The sequence below is a fragment of the Bubalus kerabau genome, chromosome 22 (genome assembly GCF_029407905.1).
Source record: "Bubalus kerabau isolate K-KA32 ecotype Philippines breed swamp buffalo chromosome 22, PCC_UOA_SB_1v2, whole genome shotgun sequence".
Taxonomy (NCBI): domain Eukaryota; kingdom Metazoa; phylum Chordata; class Mammalia; order Artiodactyla; family Bovidae; genus Bubalus; species Bubalus kerabau.
Window position 1 is genome coordinate 49,756,418 of NC_073645.1, and position 21,388 is coordinate 49,777,805.

General features: G+C 49.0%; 1 protein-coding gene across 1 annotated transcript in view; it reads right to left on the reverse strand.

Moving 5' to 3' along the window:
* Window positions 1–21,388, reverse strand: part of MKI67 (marker of proliferation Ki-67) — a 28,440-nt gene that overhangs the window by 2,311 nt on the left and 4,741 nt on the right. The window contains exons 5-13 of the mRNA XM_055559954.1: window positions 19,299–19,365; window positions 17,155–17,200; window positions 15,612–16,712; window positions 13,859–14,034; window positions 12,354–12,675; window positions 12,144–12,262; window positions 11,890–12,061; window positions 9,185–9,340; window positions 137–7,272 (exon numbers count right to left, since the gene is read on the reverse strand). Of these exons, the coding sequence (XP_055415929.1) occupies window positions 137–7,272; window positions 9,185–9,340; window positions 11,890–12,061; window positions 12,144–12,262; window positions 12,354–12,675; window positions 13,859–14,034; window positions 15,612–16,712; window positions 17,155–17,200; window positions 19,299–19,365 (9,295 nt within the window). The remainder of the gene's footprint in view (window positions 1–136; window positions 7,273–9,184; window positions 9,341–11,889; window positions 12,062–12,143; window positions 12,263–12,353; window positions 12,676–13,858; window positions 14,035–15,611; window positions 16,713–17,154; window positions 17,201–19,298; window positions 19,366–21,388) is intronic.

Genomic DNA, 21,388 nt, shown 5'->3' on the forward strand with positions numbered 1-21,388 from the left:
CCCTCCTCCAGGGGATCTTTCCCACCCAGGGATCAAATCCGCATCTCTTACATCTCCTGCATTGGCAGGAGGGTTTTTTACGACCATCGCCACCTGGGAAGCCCACAGGGCACGATCACATCACTCCTCCCATCACCTTATTCGGAGCCTGTGCGACTTCTTGCGGATCCGTAGCTTTAGCTTTCAGGTCATCATCGGGCAGGTTTCCCACAGGTTCAGTCCTTTGTGCCAAGGTCCGCAGGCTTCTCTTCTTCACTCCTGGGGGTTCGGGGGGCTCCCATGTCTCCCTGGGGGCTGTCCTCTGCTTCTTCTGGAGTGGTCTCTCGTCCTCGGGGTCCTGGGCAGCTGTCACAGGGCGCAGTCTCTTCCTGCCTGTGACTCTTCCGTCTTCTCCCTGCTCCCTCTCGGGGGACAGGGAAACGCAACTTTCACCTGGGTGTTTTGCAGGCTCTCTGCTGCCCACAAGGTCTTCTGTGAATCTTACTTTAGGGGCCCTGAGGACTCTTCGGGATGTTTCTACAGGTCTTCTGTCTGCTGTTTGCTTTGAGGCTCTCTTGATGGCAGTAGAACTGCTTTCCAGTTCCTCGGCCTGATCAGGCTTTTGGAAGGGCTCCTGGGAACTGGCCGGGTCTTCCACGGTCTTCTCCTGAAATGCTTTTCGCCGACTCCTGACGCCAATGAAGTTTTCTGCTGAGTTCAGGTTCCTCCTTGACGTTTCCTTGGCCATCTTGATCTTGTTCTCATTGCCCACAGGTTCTGTGTGCGTCGTTTCCTCTGGAGTCTGTGCAGGCCTGCTGAGCGCTGAGGGCTTGTCTACAGCCACTTTTCTTGGTGGTGACCTGAGCTGTTTCTGTCTAGCTGTTCTCCTGGTGACTGGTTGTGCTGGTGGAGACTGGTGGGGCGCTGGAGCCGTCGTGCCATCACTCACTGGTTCCTTGGCCCAATCTTGCTTTTGGCAGAGCTCTTTGGCACCGGCCAGGTCTTTCAGGGGTTGGGTCTTTTCCTTCAGTGTTCTTAGTCGGCTCCTGACCCCAATTACATTTTCTGCTGGATTGAGTTTCTGCTTTGAATTTTCCTTCAACACTCTGTTGTCTTTTTCATCACGTACAGGCTCGCTGTGTGTGGTTTCCCCTGGTGTCTGTGTGGGCTCTCTGAGCGCCGAGGGCCTTTCTATGTCCACTTTCTCTGGCGACGCCTTAAGTCGCCTCTTTCTGCTTGTTGGTCTGGTGATGGGTTTTGCTGGTGGAGACTGGCGGGGCATTGGAATGGTTGTAACATCACCCTCTGGTTCTTTGACCTGATCTGGGTCTTGGAAGAGCTCTTTGACACTGGCTGGGTCTTCCAGGGGTTGGGTCTTTTCCTTCAGTGTTCTTAGCCGACTCCGGACTCCAGTTACATTTTCTGCAGGATTGAGTTTCTGCCTTGGATTTTCCTTCAGCACTCTGCTGTCTTTTTCATCAGGTGCAGGCTGGCCCCATGTGCTTTCCCCTGGTGTCGGTGTGGGCTCTTCTTTGTCCACTTTCTCTGGTGATGACTTGGGCCGCCTCTTTCTGCTTGTTGGCCTGGTGACCGGTTCTGCTGGTGGGGATGGGCGGGGCCCTGGGGCTATTGTAACATCACTGTCTGCTTCTTTGGCCTGATCTGGCTTTTGGAAGAGCTCTTTTACACTGGCTGAGTCTTCCAGGGGTTGGGTCTTTTTCTTAAGTGTTCTTAGCCGACTCCTGATGCCTGTTACATTCTCTGCAGGACTCAGTTTCTGCCCTGAAGTTTCCTTCAACACCTTGCTGTCTTTTTCTTTGCCTACAGGCTCTGTGTGTGTATCACCTGGTGTCTGTATAGGCCCTGTGGACGCTGAGGGCTCTTCCACGGCCACTTTTCCTGGTGGTGACCTGAGCCGTCTCTGTCTGGTCATTCTCCTGATGACTGGTTGTGCTGGTGGAGACTGGCAGGACGCTGGAGCGATTTTTACATCACTCGCTGGTTCCTCGGTCTGGTTGGGGTTTTGGAAGGGCTCTTTGACCCTGGCTGGGTCTTCTGTGGGTTGGGCCTGTTCTTTAATGTTTCTTCGCCGACTTTTGACGCCAGTTACATTTTCTGCTGAGACCAGTTTCTGCCTTGAAGTTTTCTTACACACTTTGATGTCTTTTTCATCCTTTTCAGCTTCTCTCTGCATGCGTGTGGCTTCCTCCGGAGTCTGGGAGGGCCTCCTGAGTGCTGAGGGCTCTTCTACACCCACTTTCTCTGGCGATGACCTGAGTTGTTTCTTTCTACTTGTTCTCCTGGTAACGCGTTCTGCTGGTGATTTACAGGGTATGGCAAGGGGATGGTCATCGATCATTATGGGTTGCTTTGCATGATCTGGGGTTTGGAAGAGCTCTTTGAAGCCACTCAGGTCTTCCAGGGGCTGGGCTTTCTCCTTAGGTATCCTTGGCCACCTCTTGCGTGCAGTTATGTTTTCTGCAGAGTCCAGTTTCTCTTCTGGAGCTTCCCGAGACACTGCGGTGCCTCTGTCACCACCTTCTGGCTCTCTGGGTGAGTGTGTGGCTTCCCCCGGTGTTTGCTGAGGCTTCCTGAGAGCTGAGCAGTCTTCCTGCCTGTCCACTGTCTTGGAAGGTGTCCTGAGATGCCCCCTTCTAGCTGGTGTTATGGTGACTGGTTCTGGTTGTGGAGACTGGCAGAGCATTTGAGGGATACTGTTTTCAGTCATTGGTTCCTTGGATTGACGTGGGGCTTGGAAGAGCTCTTTAAAGCCAGTCAGGTCTTCCAGGGGCTGGGCCTTTTCCTTAAGTGATGCTCTTGGCCGCCTCTTGCTTCCAGTTAAACTTTCTGCTGAGTCCAGTTTCTGCTTTGGAGTTTTCGTAAATGCTTTTTCTTCACTATCACTTGCTGGTTCTCCTTCTGAGTGCCTGGTTCCCCGTGGAGTCTGTGCAGGCCTCCTGAGTGCCGAGAGCTCCTCCTTTACATCCACTTTCTGGGGAGATGACTTGAGTTGTCTCTTCTCACTTGTTGGCGTGTTGAATGCTTCTGCTGGTGGAGATGTACAGGGCATTGTGGTGAGTTTGTCATCAGTCATTGCTCCATTTGCATGATCTGGGGTTTGGAAGAGCTCTTTGAAGCCATCCAGGTCTTCCAAGAGTTGGGCCTTTTCCTGGGGTGTCCTTGGCCGCCTCTTGCTTGCAGTTAAATTTTCTGCAGGGTCTGGTTTCTCTTCTGGAGTTTCCCGAGACACTGCAGCGCCTCTGTCACCACCCTCTGGCTCTTTGGGTGAGTGTGTGGTCATCCCTGGTGTATGTGTAGGCTTCCTGAGAGCTGAGCGGTCTTCCTGCATGTCCACTTTTTGGGAAGGTGTCCTGAGACTTCCCCTTCTACCTGGTGTTATGTTGACTGGTTCCAGTGGTGGAGACTGACAGAGCATCTTAGGGGTTTTGAGAACAGCCCTTGGCTCCTTGGTGTGATCTGGGGTCTGGAAGAGCTCTCTGAAGCCAGTCAGGTCTTCTAGAGATTGGACCTTTTCCTTGGGTGTTCTTAGCTGCCTCTTAATTCCAGTCACATTTTCTGCAGGGTCCAGTTTCTGCCTTGGCATTCCTGTGAATGCTTTGATGTCTTCAAAATCACCTGCTGCTTCTCCTGAGTGCCTGGTTCCCCCTGGAGTCTGTGCAGGCCTCCTGAGCACTGAGAGCTCCTCCTCTATGTCCACTTCCTGGGGAGATGACTTGAGTTGTCTCTTCTTACTGGTCGGCATGTTGACTGTTTCTGCTGGTGATTTATAGAATGTTTTGGTGGTTTTGGCATCTGTCATTGGTTCCCTGGCTTGATCTGGGGTTTGTAAGAGCTCCTTGAAGCCAGTCAGGTCTTCCAGGCGCTGGGCCTTTCCCTTGGGTGTCCTTGGTCGCCTCTTGGCTGAAGGTACCTTTTCTGTAAGGTCTAGCATCTCTTCTGGAGCTTCCTGAGACACTGCAATGCCCTTGTCACCACCCTCTGGTTCTCTGGGTGACTGTGTGGTTTTTCCTGGTGTTTGTTGAGGTTTCCTGAGAGCTGAGAGGCCTTCCAGCACATTCACTTTTTGGGAAGGTGTCCTACTTGGTGTGTTGACTGGTTCTGGTTGTGGAGATGTACAGGGTGTTTTGGTGGTTTTGGCATCTGTCATGGGTTCCCTGGCTTGATCTGGGGTTTGTAAGAGCTCCTTGAAGCCAGTCAGGTCTTCCAGGGGCTGGGCCTTTCCCTTGGGTGTCCTTGGTCGTCTCTTGGCTGAAGGTACCTTTTCTGTAAGGTCTAGCATCTCTTCTGGAGCTTCCTGAGACACTGCAATGCCCTTGTCACCACCCTCTGGTTCTCTGGGTGACCGTGTGGTTTTTCCTGGTGTTTGTTGAGGTTTCCTGAGAGCTGAGAGGTCCTCCTGCACATTCACCTTCTGGGAAGGTGTCCTGAGACGTCCCCTTCTACTTGGTGTGTTGACTGGCTCTGACTGTGGAGATGTACAGGGTGTTTTGGTGGTTTTGTCATCAGTCATTGGTCCCTTGGCTTGATGAGGGGTTTGGAAGAGTTCTTTGAAGCCAGCCAGGTCTTCCAGAGGTGGGGCCTTTCCCTTGGGTGTCGTTGGCCTCCTACTTCCAGCAGAATTCTCTGCAGGGCCCAGTTTCTGCTTTGGCATTTCCTCAAATGATTCAGTGCTTTGATCATCATCTCCTGGTTCTCTGCACCATGTATGCATGGTTTGCCCTGACGCTGGTGTGTGTCTCCTAAGCACTGACAGTTCTTTCTCTGTATCCACCTTCCCAAGAAGTGTCCTGGGCTGTCTCTTTCTATTGGTTGGTGTGACAATTAACTCTGATTGGGAAGATGTGCAGAGCATTTGGGGTGTGTTGAGAACAGCCTTTGGCTCCTTGGTGTGATCTGGGGTCTGGAAGAGCTCTCTGAAGCCAGTCAGGTTTTCTAGAGATTGGACCTTTTCCTTGGGTGTTCTTAGCTGCCTCTTAATTCCAGTCACATTTTCTGCAGGGTCCAGTTTCTGCCTTGGCGTTTCCATGAACGCTTTGATGTCTTCACCATCACCTGCTGCTTCTCCTTCTGAGTGCCTGGTTCCCCCTGGAGCCTGTGCAGGCCTCCTGAGCACTGAGAGCTCCTCCTCTATGCCCACTTCCCGGGGAGATGACTTGAGTCGTCTCTTCTTACTGGTCGGCATGTTGACTGGTTCTGCTGGTGGAGATTTAGAGGGTATTGTGGTGGGTTTTTCATCTGTCATTGTTTCCTTGGCTTGAAGTGGAGTTTGGAAGAGCTCCTTAAAGCCAGCCAGGTCTTCCAGTAGTGGGGTCTTTCCCTTGGGTGTTCTTGACCTCCTCTTGGTTGCAGGTACCTTTTCTGCAAGGTCTAGCATCTCTTCTGGAGCTTCCTGAGACACAGCAATGCTTCTGTCACCAGCCTCTGGCTCTCTGGGTGATTGTGTGGTTTCCCCTGGTGTTTGCTGAGGTTTCCTGAGAGCTGAGAGGTCTTCTTGCATGTCCATTTTCTGGGAAGGTGTTCTGAGACGTCCCCTTCTAGTTGGTGTCATGTTGACTGGTTTCAGTTGTGGAGACTGGCCAAGCATTTGGGGGGTTTTGACAATAGCCCTTGGCAGCTTGGTGTGGGTTGGGGTTTGGAAGAGTTCTCTGAAGCCAGTCAGGTCTTCAAGAGACTGGACATCTTCTTTAGGTGTCCTTGACTGCCTCTTAATTCCAGTCACATAATCTGCAGGGTCCATTTTCTGCCTTGGCATTTCCTTGGACACTTTGATGTCTTCATCACCATCTGTTGGTTCTCTATCTGACTGCCTGGTTCCCCTTGGTGTTTGTTGAGGTTTCCTGAGAGATGAGAGCTCCTCCTCTACGTCCACTTTCTGGGAAGGTGTCCTGAGACGTCCCCTTCTACTTGGTGTGTTGACTGGCTCCGGTTGAGAAGATTTACAGGGTGTTTTGGTGGTTTTGGCATCTGTCATGGGTTCCCTGGCTTGATCTGGGGTTTGGAGGAGCTCCTTGAAGCCAGTCAGGTCTTCCAGGGGCTGGGCCTTTCCCTTGGGTGTCCTTGGTCGCCTCTTGGCTGAAGGTACCTTTTCTGTAAGGTCTAGCATCTCTTCTGGAGCTTCCTGAGACACTGCAATGCCCTTGTCACCACCCTCTGGTTCTCTGGGTGACTGTGTGGTTTTTCCTGGTGTTTGTTGAGGTTTCCTGAGAGCTGAGAGGTCCTCCTGCACATTCACCTTCTGGGAAGGTGTCCTGAGACGTCCCCTTCTACTTGGTGTGTTGACTGGCTCTGACTGTGGAGATGTACAGGGTGTTTTGGTGGTTTTGTCATCAGTCATTGGTCCCTTGGCTTGATGAGGGGTTTGGAAGAGTTCTTTGAAGCCAGCCAGGTCTTCCAGAGGTGGGGCCTTTCCCTTGGATGTCGTTGGCCTCCTCTTACTTCCAGCAGAATTCTCTGCAGGGTCCAGTTTCTGCTTTGAAGTTTCCTTAAACAATTGGATGCTTTTAGCATCTCTTGGTTCTCTTTGAGTGGGCGTGGCTTTCCCCAGAGTTTCCGAGAGCTTCCTAAGGTCCGAGAAACTTCCTACACCCACTTTCTGGGACGGTGTCTTGAGCTGTGTGCTCATGCTGGTGGGTGTGCTGACTGCTCCTGGCTTGGGAGACTTACAGCTCATCCTTGTGGCTTTGTTCTTTGCATCCGTCACTTCCTTGGCATGAACTGGAGTCTGTAGGAGACTCAGGATGTCCACCTGCTTCTCCTCGGGCTCTGTGTCCTGCGATCTCTGGAGGGTGGTCAGGTCTGCCGCTGGTTCACACTTCAGCTCTGAGGCTCTTCTTGATCTCCTCACAGCTATCGTCTTTTCAGAATTTTCTTTTGATTTGATGTTTTGCTTACATTGTTCGAATGACTTTTCACTTTCCTTTGTGTCTCTCTCCAGCTTCAGCTCTGGTTGTGGTGTTTTCCTCAGACGTCTTCCCAAGATGTCCTCAACGGTGTCAGGTTTTGCGTCTTGGTTCTCTGGCCCTGTACCCGGCGTCTGCACACCGCTGAGCTCCGCAGACCTTCTAGACCTGTTTGCACTTGATGTTGCCTTTGGAGTCGCTGTCGTGGACACAGGAGTTTTCATCTCAGCAGCTATGGTTTCATTCGTGCTCCTTGGTGTTTTCACAGGATCTTTGTTCATTTTAATACTGGGGCGTCTCAAGGCAGGGTTTGCAGAACTTTGATCAGATGGCCCTTTCGCTGTATCCTGAGTCCTAGGAAACACATCCTCGCCTATAAAATATTAAAACACACAAGATAAACAGATTCTGTTCACTGTGTTGTGCCAATTTGCTATCTGATTCTCATAAAATATTACTTAAAAGCTAGTTTTGACTCCCATCCACCCCAGGATATGAGGCTGTCTCTATCAGACAGAGATAAATCTGTCTGACGTGAACCACACCCATGTATGAATAATGCTGCTGCTGCTGCTGCTGCTAAGTCACTTCAGTTGTGTCCGACTCTGTGCGACCCCATAGACTGCAGCCCACAAGGCTCCCCCATCTCTGGGATTCTCCAGGCAAGAACACTGGAGTGGGTTGCCATTTCCTTCTCCAGTGCATGAAAGTGAATAATGAAAGTGAAGTCGCTCAGTCATGTCTGACTCTTCGCGACCCCATGGACTGCAGCCTACCAGGCTCCTCCATCCATGGGATTTTCCAGGCAAGAGTACTGGAGTGGGGTGCCATTGCCTTCTCCGATGAATCATGTTAAGGGTGCTATAGAGTGAGGTCATCATAGGTGGTGGTAAGGAGCTACAGGAATTAGGTAAAAGAAAAATAATTCCTTAGCAGGGGTTCCCTGGGACTTCCCTTGTGGTCCAGTGGTTAAACCTTCACCTTCCAATGCAAGAGGTATGAGTTCGAACACTGGTCGGGGAGCAACAATCCCACATGCCTCTTGGCTAAAAAAAACGAAAATATAATACAGAAGCAGTATTGTAATGAATTCAATAGACTTGAAAAATAGTCCACATTAAGAAAAAAAACATCTTAAAAAAGAAAGAAAAGTCCTCTGAAGGCTGCCATCCAGGTCTCAGTGACACAGACATTTTTTCCATCAAACCACAGAAACAGCTGTTCAATCTGCTGGACCACCAATGCAATAATGGGGATTATACTTAGCGTGCTTAGGGTCTGTGTTACACAGGAAAACATCTATTTTTCAGCGATAGCAAGCACCTCAAGCATAGCACGCTATTCTCTCTACGACAGGCACATGGTGATCAGTGTCAATGGCAGAGAAGATAGACATCGTGTGTCCATCTCACACTCATCCTGTGGCAGGTGTCCACCCCAGAGAAGCCTCAGTACCTGCGCAGTGCACACCTGCTGTCTTTCTCTTTGCCGACAGCACTTTCACATCTGAGTAATTTACATACACGTATGATGAGAGCTTCCCTTCTAGATAAGTTGGTAAACAATCTGCCTGCAATGCAGGAGACATAGGTTCGATCCCGGGGTCAGGAAGATTCCCTGAAGAAGGAAATGGCAACCCACTCCAGTATTCTTGCCTGGAGAATCCCATGGACAGAGGAGCCTGGCAGGCTACAGTCCATGGGCTCGCAAGAGTAGGACACAACTTAGTGACTAAACCATCACCATGATGAGAGGGCTTCCCAGGCGGCACTAGTGGTAAAGAACCCGCTGTCAAGGCAGGAGACTTAAAAGACACAGGTTTGATCTCTGGGTGGGGAAGATCCCCTGGAGGAAGGCATAGCAACCCATTCCAGTATTCTTGCCTGGAGACTCCCATGGCCAGAGGAGTCTGGTGGGCTACATACAGTCCATGGGGTCACAAAGAGTCAGACGCAACAAGCGACCTAGCACACGCACACACACACACGAAGAGAGATGATTACACTTGGCTGCTTGTCAACCTCTTCACTTATGCAAGATGAAGAAGGCCATGTGCACACAGGGAGCTTATGGTTAGTAAACGGGTTTGCCTTTTTATGCAAGTCTCTGAAAGCCAGTGCCGGTTCCACTGCTGATAGAAATTCCCCCTATAAACAATAGGACAAAGAAGCTGGACAGCATTATCTGTCGTAGAGAGATAATACCATAGCTTTTGTAACAATAGAAGACTGTCTACAGTTCTGACTGAAAAGATCAAAGTGCTGGGGTAAAAAAAGGAAACCAACCAAAATTTTCCAAAGTGCACAGCAGAGGTTTTTCTCCTGAATGAGGTCCTGGAAGCTCTTTTCCAAGCAAATCCTCTGAATTTGGAAAAGTGGGGGGACACATGCTCATCCTTTGCAGCTTCTCTTTTACTGGTGTCTTGAACATTTCAGGCAGCCCTGTTACACAACAGTGGAAAAGCAGTTAGTAGACTGCCCATACCTGCAAACAAGCGTGCCCGTCAAGTACAAAAGAGGGGATGGCAGAAGCCAAATAACACATCACCCCCTAGAATTCCTGGGATAGAGTCTCAGGAGAGGGTGATGCTGGTTGTGAACCCATTTTTAGAAGCGGGCACTGGGGAGTTAGATCATTTATCACATCTCCTCTGCCCTTCTTCTTGGAAAGATCTAATGAAGGAGGTCGACATCTGCAGTCTTTTAGTGTTCTCCAGATGTGAGTGCTGCGGAGAGGACAGAGATTGCCCTGTGGGGGGTCTCCCTACCATGCCTGCCGAAACCTAGGGCCCTCAAGCTCCTTGAAAAAGTCCTTAGGGACACAGTTCTGGAGTTCATGTACAAACAAAATGTCTCCAGATTTTAAAAGTGACATAGGACTGCCCATTTTTAGTACTCTCAAGTAATAATATCACCTTCTTTTCATTTTAACACCAAAAGGCAGTACTAACAAAACCTCAAGGGGAAAAAAAAAATACAGTTCTCCAAAGGGAAGATTTAAGTTTCTCAAACATTCATTATCCCCCATTCTCATTGTTCTCATTCGGACAACAATGGATCAAAAAGATGCTCTCAGGCTGGCAGCATCTGCAAAGTGTGTTTGGCAGCCTGTTCTGAAGGTACCCAAGCCAGCCAAGCCCCTTAAAACCTCATCCATCCACTACTGCTCAGGCCTCACTGAAAATATCCAGGATATTTAGGCTTCATCACGTGTTAATGTTTTGTCATAAAAGTACTCACACTGAGGGTGACCATTGTTGCATGTCTACAAAATGTTTTGAAGGAAGGCTGAGAACACCCACACCCCACGTGCTAAGTATTTAAACTTCTCTTCATCTTTGTCTTCACTGTTTCACGACAGACACCTTAATACACTCTCAGTGCGCACAATTTACAGGGATACACAGATACACATGGAGCTGCATGTTGGGTGATATAAGCTCTAATTTTTTTTTTTTAATTTTTATTTATTTATGTTTGGCTGTGCAGGGGTGTCTTCACTGCTGAGTGGGCTTTTCCCTGGTTGTGGCAACTGGGGGCTGCTCTTGAGTTATGGTCCGCAGGCTTCTCATGGCGGTGGCTTCTCTTGCTGCAGAACACGGGCTCTGGAGCACAGGCTCAGTACTTGAGGCACATGCGCTTAGTTACCCCGCAGCACGTGGGATCCTCCCAGACCAGGGCTCGAACCTGTGTCTCCTGCATTGGCAGGCGGATTCTTATCCTCTGAGCCACCACGGAAGCCCGAGCTCCAAGTTTTTTTCCCCCTCATGGGGCATCCTCCCAGAATGGTTTGTAGTGTGCTTTTAAAAAGCTAAATGTGTTGCTCCAGATGTGACTTTGATTAGAGGGCATCTTGCATTGTTATATAAGCGGCACAGTAATTTTCCCATCTGGAAATCTGCCAGGAGGTAAAAGCGGGACGCCGCCTAATGGATGAAGTGTCACCTCCCACCAGAAGTGGGAGCTCAGAAGGGAAGCCACTGGGCAGCCATGCACCGATAGCATCAACGCTCAGAGCCAGCGCCTTGCCGTGGCCCTAACCTGGTGCAAGCACAAGCAGGTCACATCACACTTTAAAAATGGCAACACTGCTCAACTATGAAAGGTTCAAGGAAGCCCTTCCACAGGCCTTTGTTCCACAAAACAAGGGGAGGAAGTCTTCAAGAAGCAAAATATCACTTAAATCAAATACCCCAACTCTGGGGTAACCTATTGGTAGAGATGCAAAGAAAGGGCACTTATACAAGCAAGCCTGCTTTCCTCACCAACCACACAGTGGCTGCCAGTTCTCCTGTCCCTGTGCTGCTCTGCCAGGCAACGATGTGCATTCACTGGGAACCACCAAGGATCTACCGAATAGCACACGGAGCTACACTCCATTTCCTGTAGTAACTCATACTGGAAAAGAATTTTAAAAAGAATACAGCCGTCACCTGGTGGTCCAGTGGTTAAGAATTCGCCTTCCAATGTAGCGGACATGGGTTTGATCCCTGGTCAAGGAACTAAGATCCCATGTCAGAGGGGTAACTAAGCCTGCGTGTCTCAACTACTGAGCCTGCATCACCACGACTAGAGAGAAGCCTGCGTGCCACAAAGAACTGACACAGCCAGACGAGTAAAACAGCTAAAGAAACATTTTTTAAAAATAATTATATACATATATATTTGAATTTCTGTGCTACACACTTAAAACTAACACAACACTGTAAACCAACTGCTCTTCAATCCAAAGGGAAAACAAGTGTGCGTTTCCCATCTGCTTCCTGGAGGACATGTGACCCCAGATCCTCGGGGACCGGTCCTTGCTCTCCTATCCAGCTCCCTCTTCCTTGAACACCATGCCGCCGCCCCCCCCCACCCCCGAGTTGTCTGGATTATTTATCTTCCTGTCCAAGGCACAGCAGATAAACAAACGATACGCCCACCTAGGTGGGACCCCCACAGGAGGAGGACAGGGCTCTGGTTTATAAGAGCCAGGGCTATGCTTTTACCCGAAAGATCTTCACTGAAGTCCCTCGGTTTGCTGACCAAGAAGTTGTTTATCACCCTGTAGGGCCGAGCTGGCGCGGTCACTTTCTCGAGCTGAGCTTTCCCTATGACGATGGTGCAGGGAGAGTTCGCGTGGCCGGTGCTGAACTGACTGTGAACGGGGCCGGGAGGCTTCTGGAAAACGATCGGGAGATCGACAACACGTCAAAGCCTTAAAGCCACCCTTCACGTCCCCCTGATGCAAGAGCACACGCACCTTCGGAGTGTTGGCTCTTCTCTGCCGTCTGCCCGGTTGCTTGGGAAGGCCACGTTTCACAGCTTTATTCTGGGCCTGCTTGGCACCGAGTTTCACCACATCTGCCCATGATCTTGCCACTGTCACGGGAAAGAGATGCGGAGACGTTCCCAAACCGGCACCCACAGGAAAGTCCACCTCGAACCCCATCTGCAGACACCATGCACTTACCGATCAAATTGGCCTCTGAGGCACCGCTCCTTCTCCTGGAGAAAATCGTCTGGAGGATCCCGTGCTGGTTCCGCTCCAGGGACGCTCTCTGGGGAGGGAGGCTGCCGCTCCGTCTCCCTCCTTTTCTGGGGACATCTGTCTGATGCGGGGACCTGCTGACCCCGGACACACAAGACGCCTTGGACAGCCTGCGGCATCGGTCAGGAGTGGCCGCAGAAGCGTGGATGGCGTTAGCAGCCGGAGAGCTCATGAAGGCATCCGGCGAGGTCACTTTCAGACGGACTTCTGAAGAATCTTCTTTCCCTGATGGCTGGGGCTGCTCCTGGCAAGATTGGAATGTGTGTAGGAAACCTTACCCCAAATATAACATCCGTGTAATGAATGTGAAAACCCTACCCACGCAACAATTTTAGTCGTGCAAATCTCGAAGCACCGACTGCTCAGTGTCTGTCAAGCGTACAGTGGAGATAGGAGTCTGTGTCTCTCACTTAAAAAGAAGGGGGAAAAGAAAGCACTGAATAAGTCTTAACTGAGGCATTTCCAGTGGAAAGGTGGAAGGAACTTCCTGATGAGTGGGGCTCTGATCTATATCCAAGGAAACACGCTCCATGGGAATCTAACCACCTCGGGTCAGCGTGGGTTCCAAGCCCATCAGAAGGTTGGGTTCAGCCCGTTTCCAGGGCTCATACAAAAGAGGTGGGAAGACATACCTCATGCTCCTATACCAACAGGAAAAGAAAATTAACTGAAATGAAAAGAAATTAAAGACTATCCAGGCTCTCTGGAGAAGGGGAGCTAGGGGGTGGGGGCCACACCTCTCTAGAGATGTAAGATCACACCCCTAAAGGGTCAGTGATGAAAAATTCTGAAGAGCTGACGGTCAAAACCATGGTGTGCATGCCATCCAAGCTCTGTCTTTCACCTTGTGATTCTAAAAGGGAAAAAACACGATCTTACGGCTCTTTCCAAATGGTATTTAACTATAACCCGAGCGTGACCACCTGGCCCAGAAGTGTGGTCGGCAGGCCGCCTCTGCAGAGAAGGGAGGTCCTGAGGACCCACCTGTGCTCAGCCACCTTGGGTTGTGGTTCGGAACTCAGGGTCCATTTGCCAACACCCCTGGGAATGCATGCTCACAGAGACGCTGATGCTTTCTACTTTTTTATTAGAAAGAAGAAGGTCTTCACTGTCATTCTACTAGTGTGAGAGGTTTGTAAAAACAAAAAAAAAGTGTTCGTCACTTCAGTCATGTCCAACCCTTTGCAACCTCATGGACTGTAACCCACCAGGCTCCTCTGTCTGTGGGATTTCCCAGGCAAGAATGGTGGAGTGGGTTACCAGTCCCTTCTCCAGGGGATCTTCCCGCCCCAGGGATCAAATCCGGGTCTCCTGCACTGCAGGCAGATCCTTTATCGCTGAGTCACCAGGGAAGCCCCTGGAAAGCGTGTGGACCAAGGATGTACGCCATCATCAGACCCCAGGGGGAGACCTGTGCGGAGCCTCACCTTGATGATTTTCTTCAGGACGGTGGGCGTGTGGGCCGCCAGTGACCGTCTTTGCTTTGGCGTCTCTCCTCTTTTGAGAGGTGTGTTGGGCGGTAAGTTTTCGTCGAATAATTCGGGTCTCAGGCAACCCCCAAAGGAGACCCGCCTCCTCTTTGCAGCCATGCCCTCCATCTTATCTAGAGGAATGGGCACAGATGTCAGAGTGCAAAGGAAACCGCACCCCAAGTGCGACCTGCTTCCACTAACCATTAAAGACAAACCTACTGCGAGTTCACTGAGGCCTGGCACCTCACCACCCTCATACTCTCCTGATGCTGACGAAGCTAATGAAAGATCCAGGGCAAACCACGAAATGCCGAGGCCCAGCGCGACAGTGCAAGGACTCTGTTTACACGGTGTCAAGTCCTGTGCGGACGGAGCCTAATGCAGGGCGTGGCTGATCAATGGTCCCCACTGTGGACCAGGGCGATGCCAGCGATGAGCTCCCTGACCAGTGGTCCCCACTGTGGACCGGGGCGATGCCAGCGATGAGCTCCCTGACCAGTGGTCCCCACTGTGGACCGGGGCGATGCCAGCGATGAGCTCCCTGATCAGTGGTCCCCACTGTGGACCGGGGCGATGCCAGAGATGAGCTCCCTGATCAGTGGTCCCCACTGTGGACCGGGGCGATGCCAGCGATGAGCTCCCTGATCAGTGGTCCCCACTGTGGACCGGGGCGATGCCAGCGAGCTTCAGCAGTGGCCTGAGTAGGCTTTCCCAAGGGACTCACACTCAGGCCTCACCCAGACCTGCATGTGAGTGGAACCAGGGGCTGGAAGCTTCTCCTGGAGATCTGGACAGACAGGCCCAACTACACACCTTTGTGAACTGCTCATTAACACAAACCCTTGTCTAAGCAACATACCCTTAGGGTATGGGGAACACCATGAAGTCATGCACGTGAGTCTGATTTCAGAACCACACACCCCACCCCACGGGCTCCCTGTAGATGCAGAGCCGACAGCTGGGCACAGCCTCTGAGCACCCAGGGGGTCCCCGTGAGGACTGTGAGCCGGGCACAGCCTGAGAGCACCCGGGAGTCCCCCCTGAGGACTGTGAGCCGGGTACAGCCTCTGAGCACCTGGGGTCCCCTAGGGAGTGTGGGAGGCTCCCGAGCTGCCCCGCCTGCCCCACGGGTCACATCTCTGACGCCTGCGGCATGCCATCAGGTGGCTTCCCCACTTGTAGAAGAGAATACGACACCTGTCCCACGGGCCCTGTGCCAGCATGGAGGCTGGGGAGCGGGTGTCTGAAGAGCACCCACAGCAGCACCTGGCACATAAACCCACAGAGGCGGTCCAAGGGTGTTCTAGGAACCACTCCACATGAAAAGATTTCCAAGGGGTTTCCACTGCTTATTCTAAAGGCTCAATTTATAGGATATAAGAGCTTATAGTTCAGAACTGAACTTCTATGAAAAGCAATTATGCTCAAGCTTATTCTCCCAAGAATCAAATATATTTTGGGGCCACCCTATCTCCTTAGACCCCTGCTAATTCTTCCCTAGTAGCCAGCACCTCCTCTGGTTGGTGAGTTATCAGGGTTTTCACATAAATCTATGAGCAGATGACGAATATGGCTCTTAACATGGCCCCTTAGTGCCTCACAGAGCGAATCATTAGCAAATGAAGGAAGGGACTGCTAATTCACATCTAGACACAAGGTAGGCGTAAACTTCGGCGGGAAAAATAAATGGACAGTTAAATAGACTTACTTGTGGAATCACCGAAGCTGCTGACGTCAGCTGCACCGAGACCGGATAACCCAGGGCCCACTTGTCCAGTTGCCAGGCCCAGCTTCTCAGGGTTGTTGAGAAGATCGCTCTGAATCTTCCTTTCAACTTTAAGGGCCAGTGGAGCTGAGATTGCCGGAGGTGGAATCTCAGTTTCTGCAGTCAGATGGTCAACATTTGCAGGCACCCTCTTCCTCTTTCTGGAGAAAAGCTTTTCTGGTGTATTTTCAAAACTCCCAATTTTAACGGGTGTTTGATTTCCAGGCAAGAACTTCTGGGGAGTGAACATCTGATCATCTGCCCTGGAGCCTTCACTTTGGTCTAGACTCTGGGATACATGGCCACCGCCGACACTCGGGTCTTCACTCCGCCGCCTCTGGGAGGGGCTGTGTGGTGAACACCGCAGGGGCATCGTGGTTTGCTGTGAACACCGCACAGGGGTCCTGGTTTTCCTTGTCTGCATCTCCGTGAGGGCGATGCCAGGACTCTTGGGCTCCTTGGGCATCTGAACCAGCTCCCCGCTCCTGTCTCCCTCAGTCTGGCTATTTCCTTGCTCCCCCAAACCAGGGTCTGCCTTCATGTGGGGGCTTCGGCCCGACTTCCGTCTGGATTTGGGGGAGAGCAGAGTCTCGTCCTGTAACCCATCGGCGCTTTCTCTGCCCGCTGGGCAGTGATGCTGCAGTCCTGATTTTCTGCGATTCTGCAGAACATTGCCGTTTCCTGGGTTCACATCCAACTCCACTTTCATTGACTCGTAAAGCTTCCTAAAGGGAGACTCACTTTGGTCACTCCTCTTAAGACATTGTATGGAGGAAAGAGCCTTTGGTTCTTCACGACAGGTCCCTGATGCTACACTGGGATCTTCTTTCAAGTCCCTGGTGGTAGGATCCGTCGCACCTCTGCAGGTATCTCCAGGAAGTTCTGAGGAACGAACACGACTGGGTGTTTTCCTGGACACATGGTCTTCCCGGCGCCCTGAGACAGCATGTGCGGCTGTGACGTCTTCCCCATGGGCCACAGGCTTTCCTGAAACAGCTTCTTCTGTGACTTCTGAATGGGCGCTGGAATCTTGAGCTTTCCCTTCTTGACAATGAATTATGAAATAAGAAGAAGTTTGAGATTTTCTCAATGATTTTAACATGTGCAATATGCACATTTTGGAAACTATTTCAGATTGTCTTAAAAACCTAGCTTTTCACTTGGCCTAAAACTTTCTTAATGTCCAAAATGTATGGTGACAGTATTCTGACACTAATATTACAAACCAAATAGATATAGCACTTCAGCGTATGACAGCCAGTCTCAGGCATCCAGTGCTGCCAATCTGCCCAGAATTAAGGGGACAACTGAGTCAGCCAATGTGTCTCCAGGTGGACCCTCCAACCAGCATGGCGCCCAAACATCACTTGGGGGAAAGGTTAACTCGGGTGCCTGCCTATGTCTGTCCCTTCCTCACCACAAGTCTACATGAAGAACTGATCTTACAGGAACTCAGGAAAACGAACGGAAACAAAAAACTACTGACCTGGATTGGAAGATAAGCTGGATCTTGAGATCCGACGCGAAGCTTCCTGTAAATGGGCAAAATACGAAGATCGATTTAGAAGCCTTTTCAGATACTGACAGTAAATCATATTTACTGAGATACTCTCCCGGCGGGATGGTCTTCTCTACCCTACTGCTCCTTAGGACTTGAAGAAACTTTGGGAAATGAGCCCAGACCTTCAGGTGCTTGTGCTCACAACACAAGGATTTCTCAGATGGTTTTTTAATCCATTAAACTTCTGTGAAAGAAGAACCAAAGCTGAAAATCAACATCACCTACCCTCAGGGTCTGGGAACCTACCAAAGGCACAGGGTCATCAACTTCACACTCCGTTTTAGCAAAAACTGGCTACAGGATCCGTGGGGGAAGCAGGATTAATTTAGCATGTGGGCTCTCTGCTGGCAGACACTTGAGGTGTATCTGAAAGCCCAGGAGTTATGGCAGAGGTGAACAGCGCGCCCAGAGGCTCTGCACCCTCAGAGCACTGGGATCAGATCTAGCTTTCCTGCTTGGCCGCCTTCATGATCTTTCCCAGGCAGCTTTTTATCAGGTGAAGACCGACTACAGAATAACAACAATACAAGATACAGAAGTCCAATACTGTTCCAAAGTTAGAAAAATAATGTCCTCTGAATCACTGGGAGAAAAATCACAAAATATACCCAAAGGCAAATACTTTAACTTCTGTCTTTAATCAATTTCCGATTTCTTGGTATTGAATGCACTGCTTCTCAAACTTCCTGTGTGAGGGCTCAGTTTCTGAACAATAAAAATGAATTAAAATTTTAAAAGTCTGTACAAAATATAAGCCTGTATTTTTTGCACAATAATATCCAACAGTCATAAAGATCACAGTCAGATGACATGTTCTAAGTATTCAATTTCGATATTTCTGTTATCCCAACCCAGATAACACTCTGGTCACAGACCCTTGGAACCTCCTATCTAACCCTTAGTTCAGCTTTTTGATTGGTTTCTTTATACCTACTCACAAGTTAAGAGTTACAAGTTCACAAACGCCAGGAGATAGTGAAGGACAGGGAAGCCTGGCATGCTGAAGTCCATGGAGTCACAAAGACTTGGACACAACTGAGTGACTGAATAGCAAAAGCAAGTTGGAGGGCGCGGTGGTAGGCGGGATACCTCAGAAGCTATGTGTTTGAGTATTTAGTTGCTCAGTCGCATCTGACTCTTTTCGACCCCCATGGACTGTAGCCCACCAGGCTCCTCTGTCCATGGATTTTTCTAGGAAAGAATACTGGCATGGGTTGCCATTATCTCTTCCAGGGTATCTTCCAGACCCAGGGACCGAACCCACATCTCCTGCACTGGCAGGCAGATTCTTTACCACCTGGGAAGCCCTCAGAAGCTAGCCTTCCCCCAAAGCTGATGAGCAGGTTGACATTAGTTACTTCTCTTGGGAAGGAGGAGCACCTTCAAATGCAGAGCCTCCGGCTGATCTCAAGAGTCCCTGTGATAAGACTCTCAAGCCAGGGTGTTTCAACCTGGTCAGACAAGACTAGCTTGAGTAGCTTTGTAAAAAGGAGGACGGACAGGAAGTCTCAGGATTTACCTGGAACATTCTAAGTCCTACTAAATCTCCCAGAACTGCATTTTAGGAAGACGGACCATTTGGAATATGTTCTCTCCACTGATAAACAAAAGGCAGTGACTCTCTTTCAGTGTTATGGGTCATCTGTCCATCAAACCTGGAAAGCATCTCTGGTACCCACAACTCTGATGTGATTATCTCAGAAAAATAAAAATGGATGAATAAATGGGGCACAAAATGAACCACCAGATCCCATGGTTCTGGAATCAGAGTTCTATGTCAGGGTTGTCTTATGCAAAGGTTTGCAAAATCAGATTGTGAGACACTTGAGGAGACTTTGGGGCCCAAAGTGTGACACTCAGTGCTCCCATGTTGAATAAAAGAGGAATGGCAGCTTAAATTGCATTCATATATCTAAGTCCAGCTTGTTTAATACCTTAGTGACACTTCCTACTATAACTGGTAAACTGCTCTCCCGGGTAACAAAACACACTGTCAGTGCAGACAAATGCTCTCATATCATCATGCAAAAAAGACTCAGAGCCCAAAGCTGGGTGACATCCCCCATCACCTGGTCCCGTCTTTGTCCCGGAAATCCAGGTGACTTGCTTCCATCCTGATGACTTTCATTTTCATACCTGAAGTGCACAGAATCACAGACATATACTCAGATTAAACATTTGTGACCGAAAACAAAACTACTATATCTGACTAATGTCCAAGGAACAAACTTCAGGTTTTGTTCAAGATATTACCTTATTCAAGGAAAGACATTTAGAGTTAGAGAATTATTTTTACATGAAAAACTTAGGTAAATTGTTTTGTTTCTTTCAGAACACCATCGTCAGTGATTGGGACCAGATTAATTTCTGAAACCCTAACTAGCCTTTACAATATCACTGAGCACCTACTCTGTTGGACCCGACTGTGTAATAGAACAAATCAGGTGTCTCCTAGTTTTTTCTCATGGAAATCATGTGATGGCTTGGAAGGTTAACCAAGAAGCTGGGTGTCATCTATCACCTTTTACCACTTTGTGATGTCATTCACTGCAGAGTAATTACAGAGCTATACTTTAACTTCGGATCACTATGAGCTCTTCAAGCTTCCCAGTTACTCCATCTGTGTCTGAACAGAGGCACGTTTTAGGAAGATGTAAAGATGTTTAGGAAAAGACATAGTTGTTCTAACAGACTTCGGGTATCAACTCACAGAACAACATTTTATAACACATACTGAACTTAGGCAACCAGGTAAGAGAGGATGAAAAGAATTTAGATGCCACCTAAGTAAGATCTAAAGGCTGAGAGCCAAAGAATTGATGCTTTTGAACTGTGGTGTTTAAGAAGACTCTTAAGAGTCCCTTGGGCTGCAAGGAGATCAAACCAGTCATTCCTAAAGGAAATCAACCCTGAATATACATTAGAAGGACTCATGCTGAAGCTGAAACTCCAATACTTTGGCCACCTGATGCGAAGAACTGACTCCTTGGAAAAGACTCTGATGCTGGGAAAGATTGAGGGCAGGAGGAGAAGGGGGCAACAGAGGATGAGATGGTTGGATGGTGCCACTGACTCAGTGGACATGAGTTTGAGCAGATTTAAGGAGATGGTGAAGGACAGGGACGCCTGGTGTGCTGCAGTCCATGGGGTCTCAAAGAGTTGGACACGACTGAGCGACTGAACAGTAGCACCAAGCTAGACTGGAGCCGCCAGGCGTCTGGAATTGTTTCTCACGGCGCCAGAGTTCTGAACCAAGCCCTTCTTCCTCAAACCCATTTTCTATTTGTTGCTAGAGATATTTGATCATCTCAGTCTTAATCTGAGCAGCATCTCATTTGGGGGAAATAGTTCTGGTTCTCCATTCCACACCAGTTATTTCCTATCTAGAAGTCTCTATCCAATGAAAACACCCTTTAAAAATGAAGGCGAATTCACAAAAAGCACAGAAAAAGAAATGATCAATATATTCAAATTAGAAAATATCTATTCAATACAAATGAAGGCAGTAATGAAAACGGAGTTCCATTTAGCAGAATGGATGACAAAAAGGATCTGACTATTAATATATTGCTTCCTACAACAGATACAGTTGAGAATTAAAGACACAAATAGTACTGCAAAAAATATATATAAATTTCATTTATCTGAAATTCAAGCTTAACTGAACAACCTGGGCTTTTTTGCTTTGTTTTGTTTTACTAAGTCTGGCAACCTTAGCAATTTGGTCACAGAAAATCACTAACAGCATGTAAATGCTTCTAGACTTCACTCTCTTTCATATGGGATGTAAGACCTTTTTTCTCTCACCCTCTACTTTCCAAAAGAGGGCATCAAACAACTCAATTTGCCTGCATGATGAGTTTCTATTTAAGACATCTTTATGACTGTATTTAACCTGTAAGTAAGTGTGCTTTGGCTAAATGTCTAACTTACAGTACTTATAATCATTTAATATTCAGTAAAAACATTTTTAAAGTGTATATTTTCTTAAAAAGACATACATAGGATGAAAGTATAATGATGGAGAAAGATACAGCAGGCAAACAGCAACCAGAAGACAGGTGCAGAGGTTGTACCAACACCAGACAAAATTAACTTTAAGATAAAAATTATTTAGAGACATTGCACATTTTACAATGATGGAAGGGTCAATCTGTCA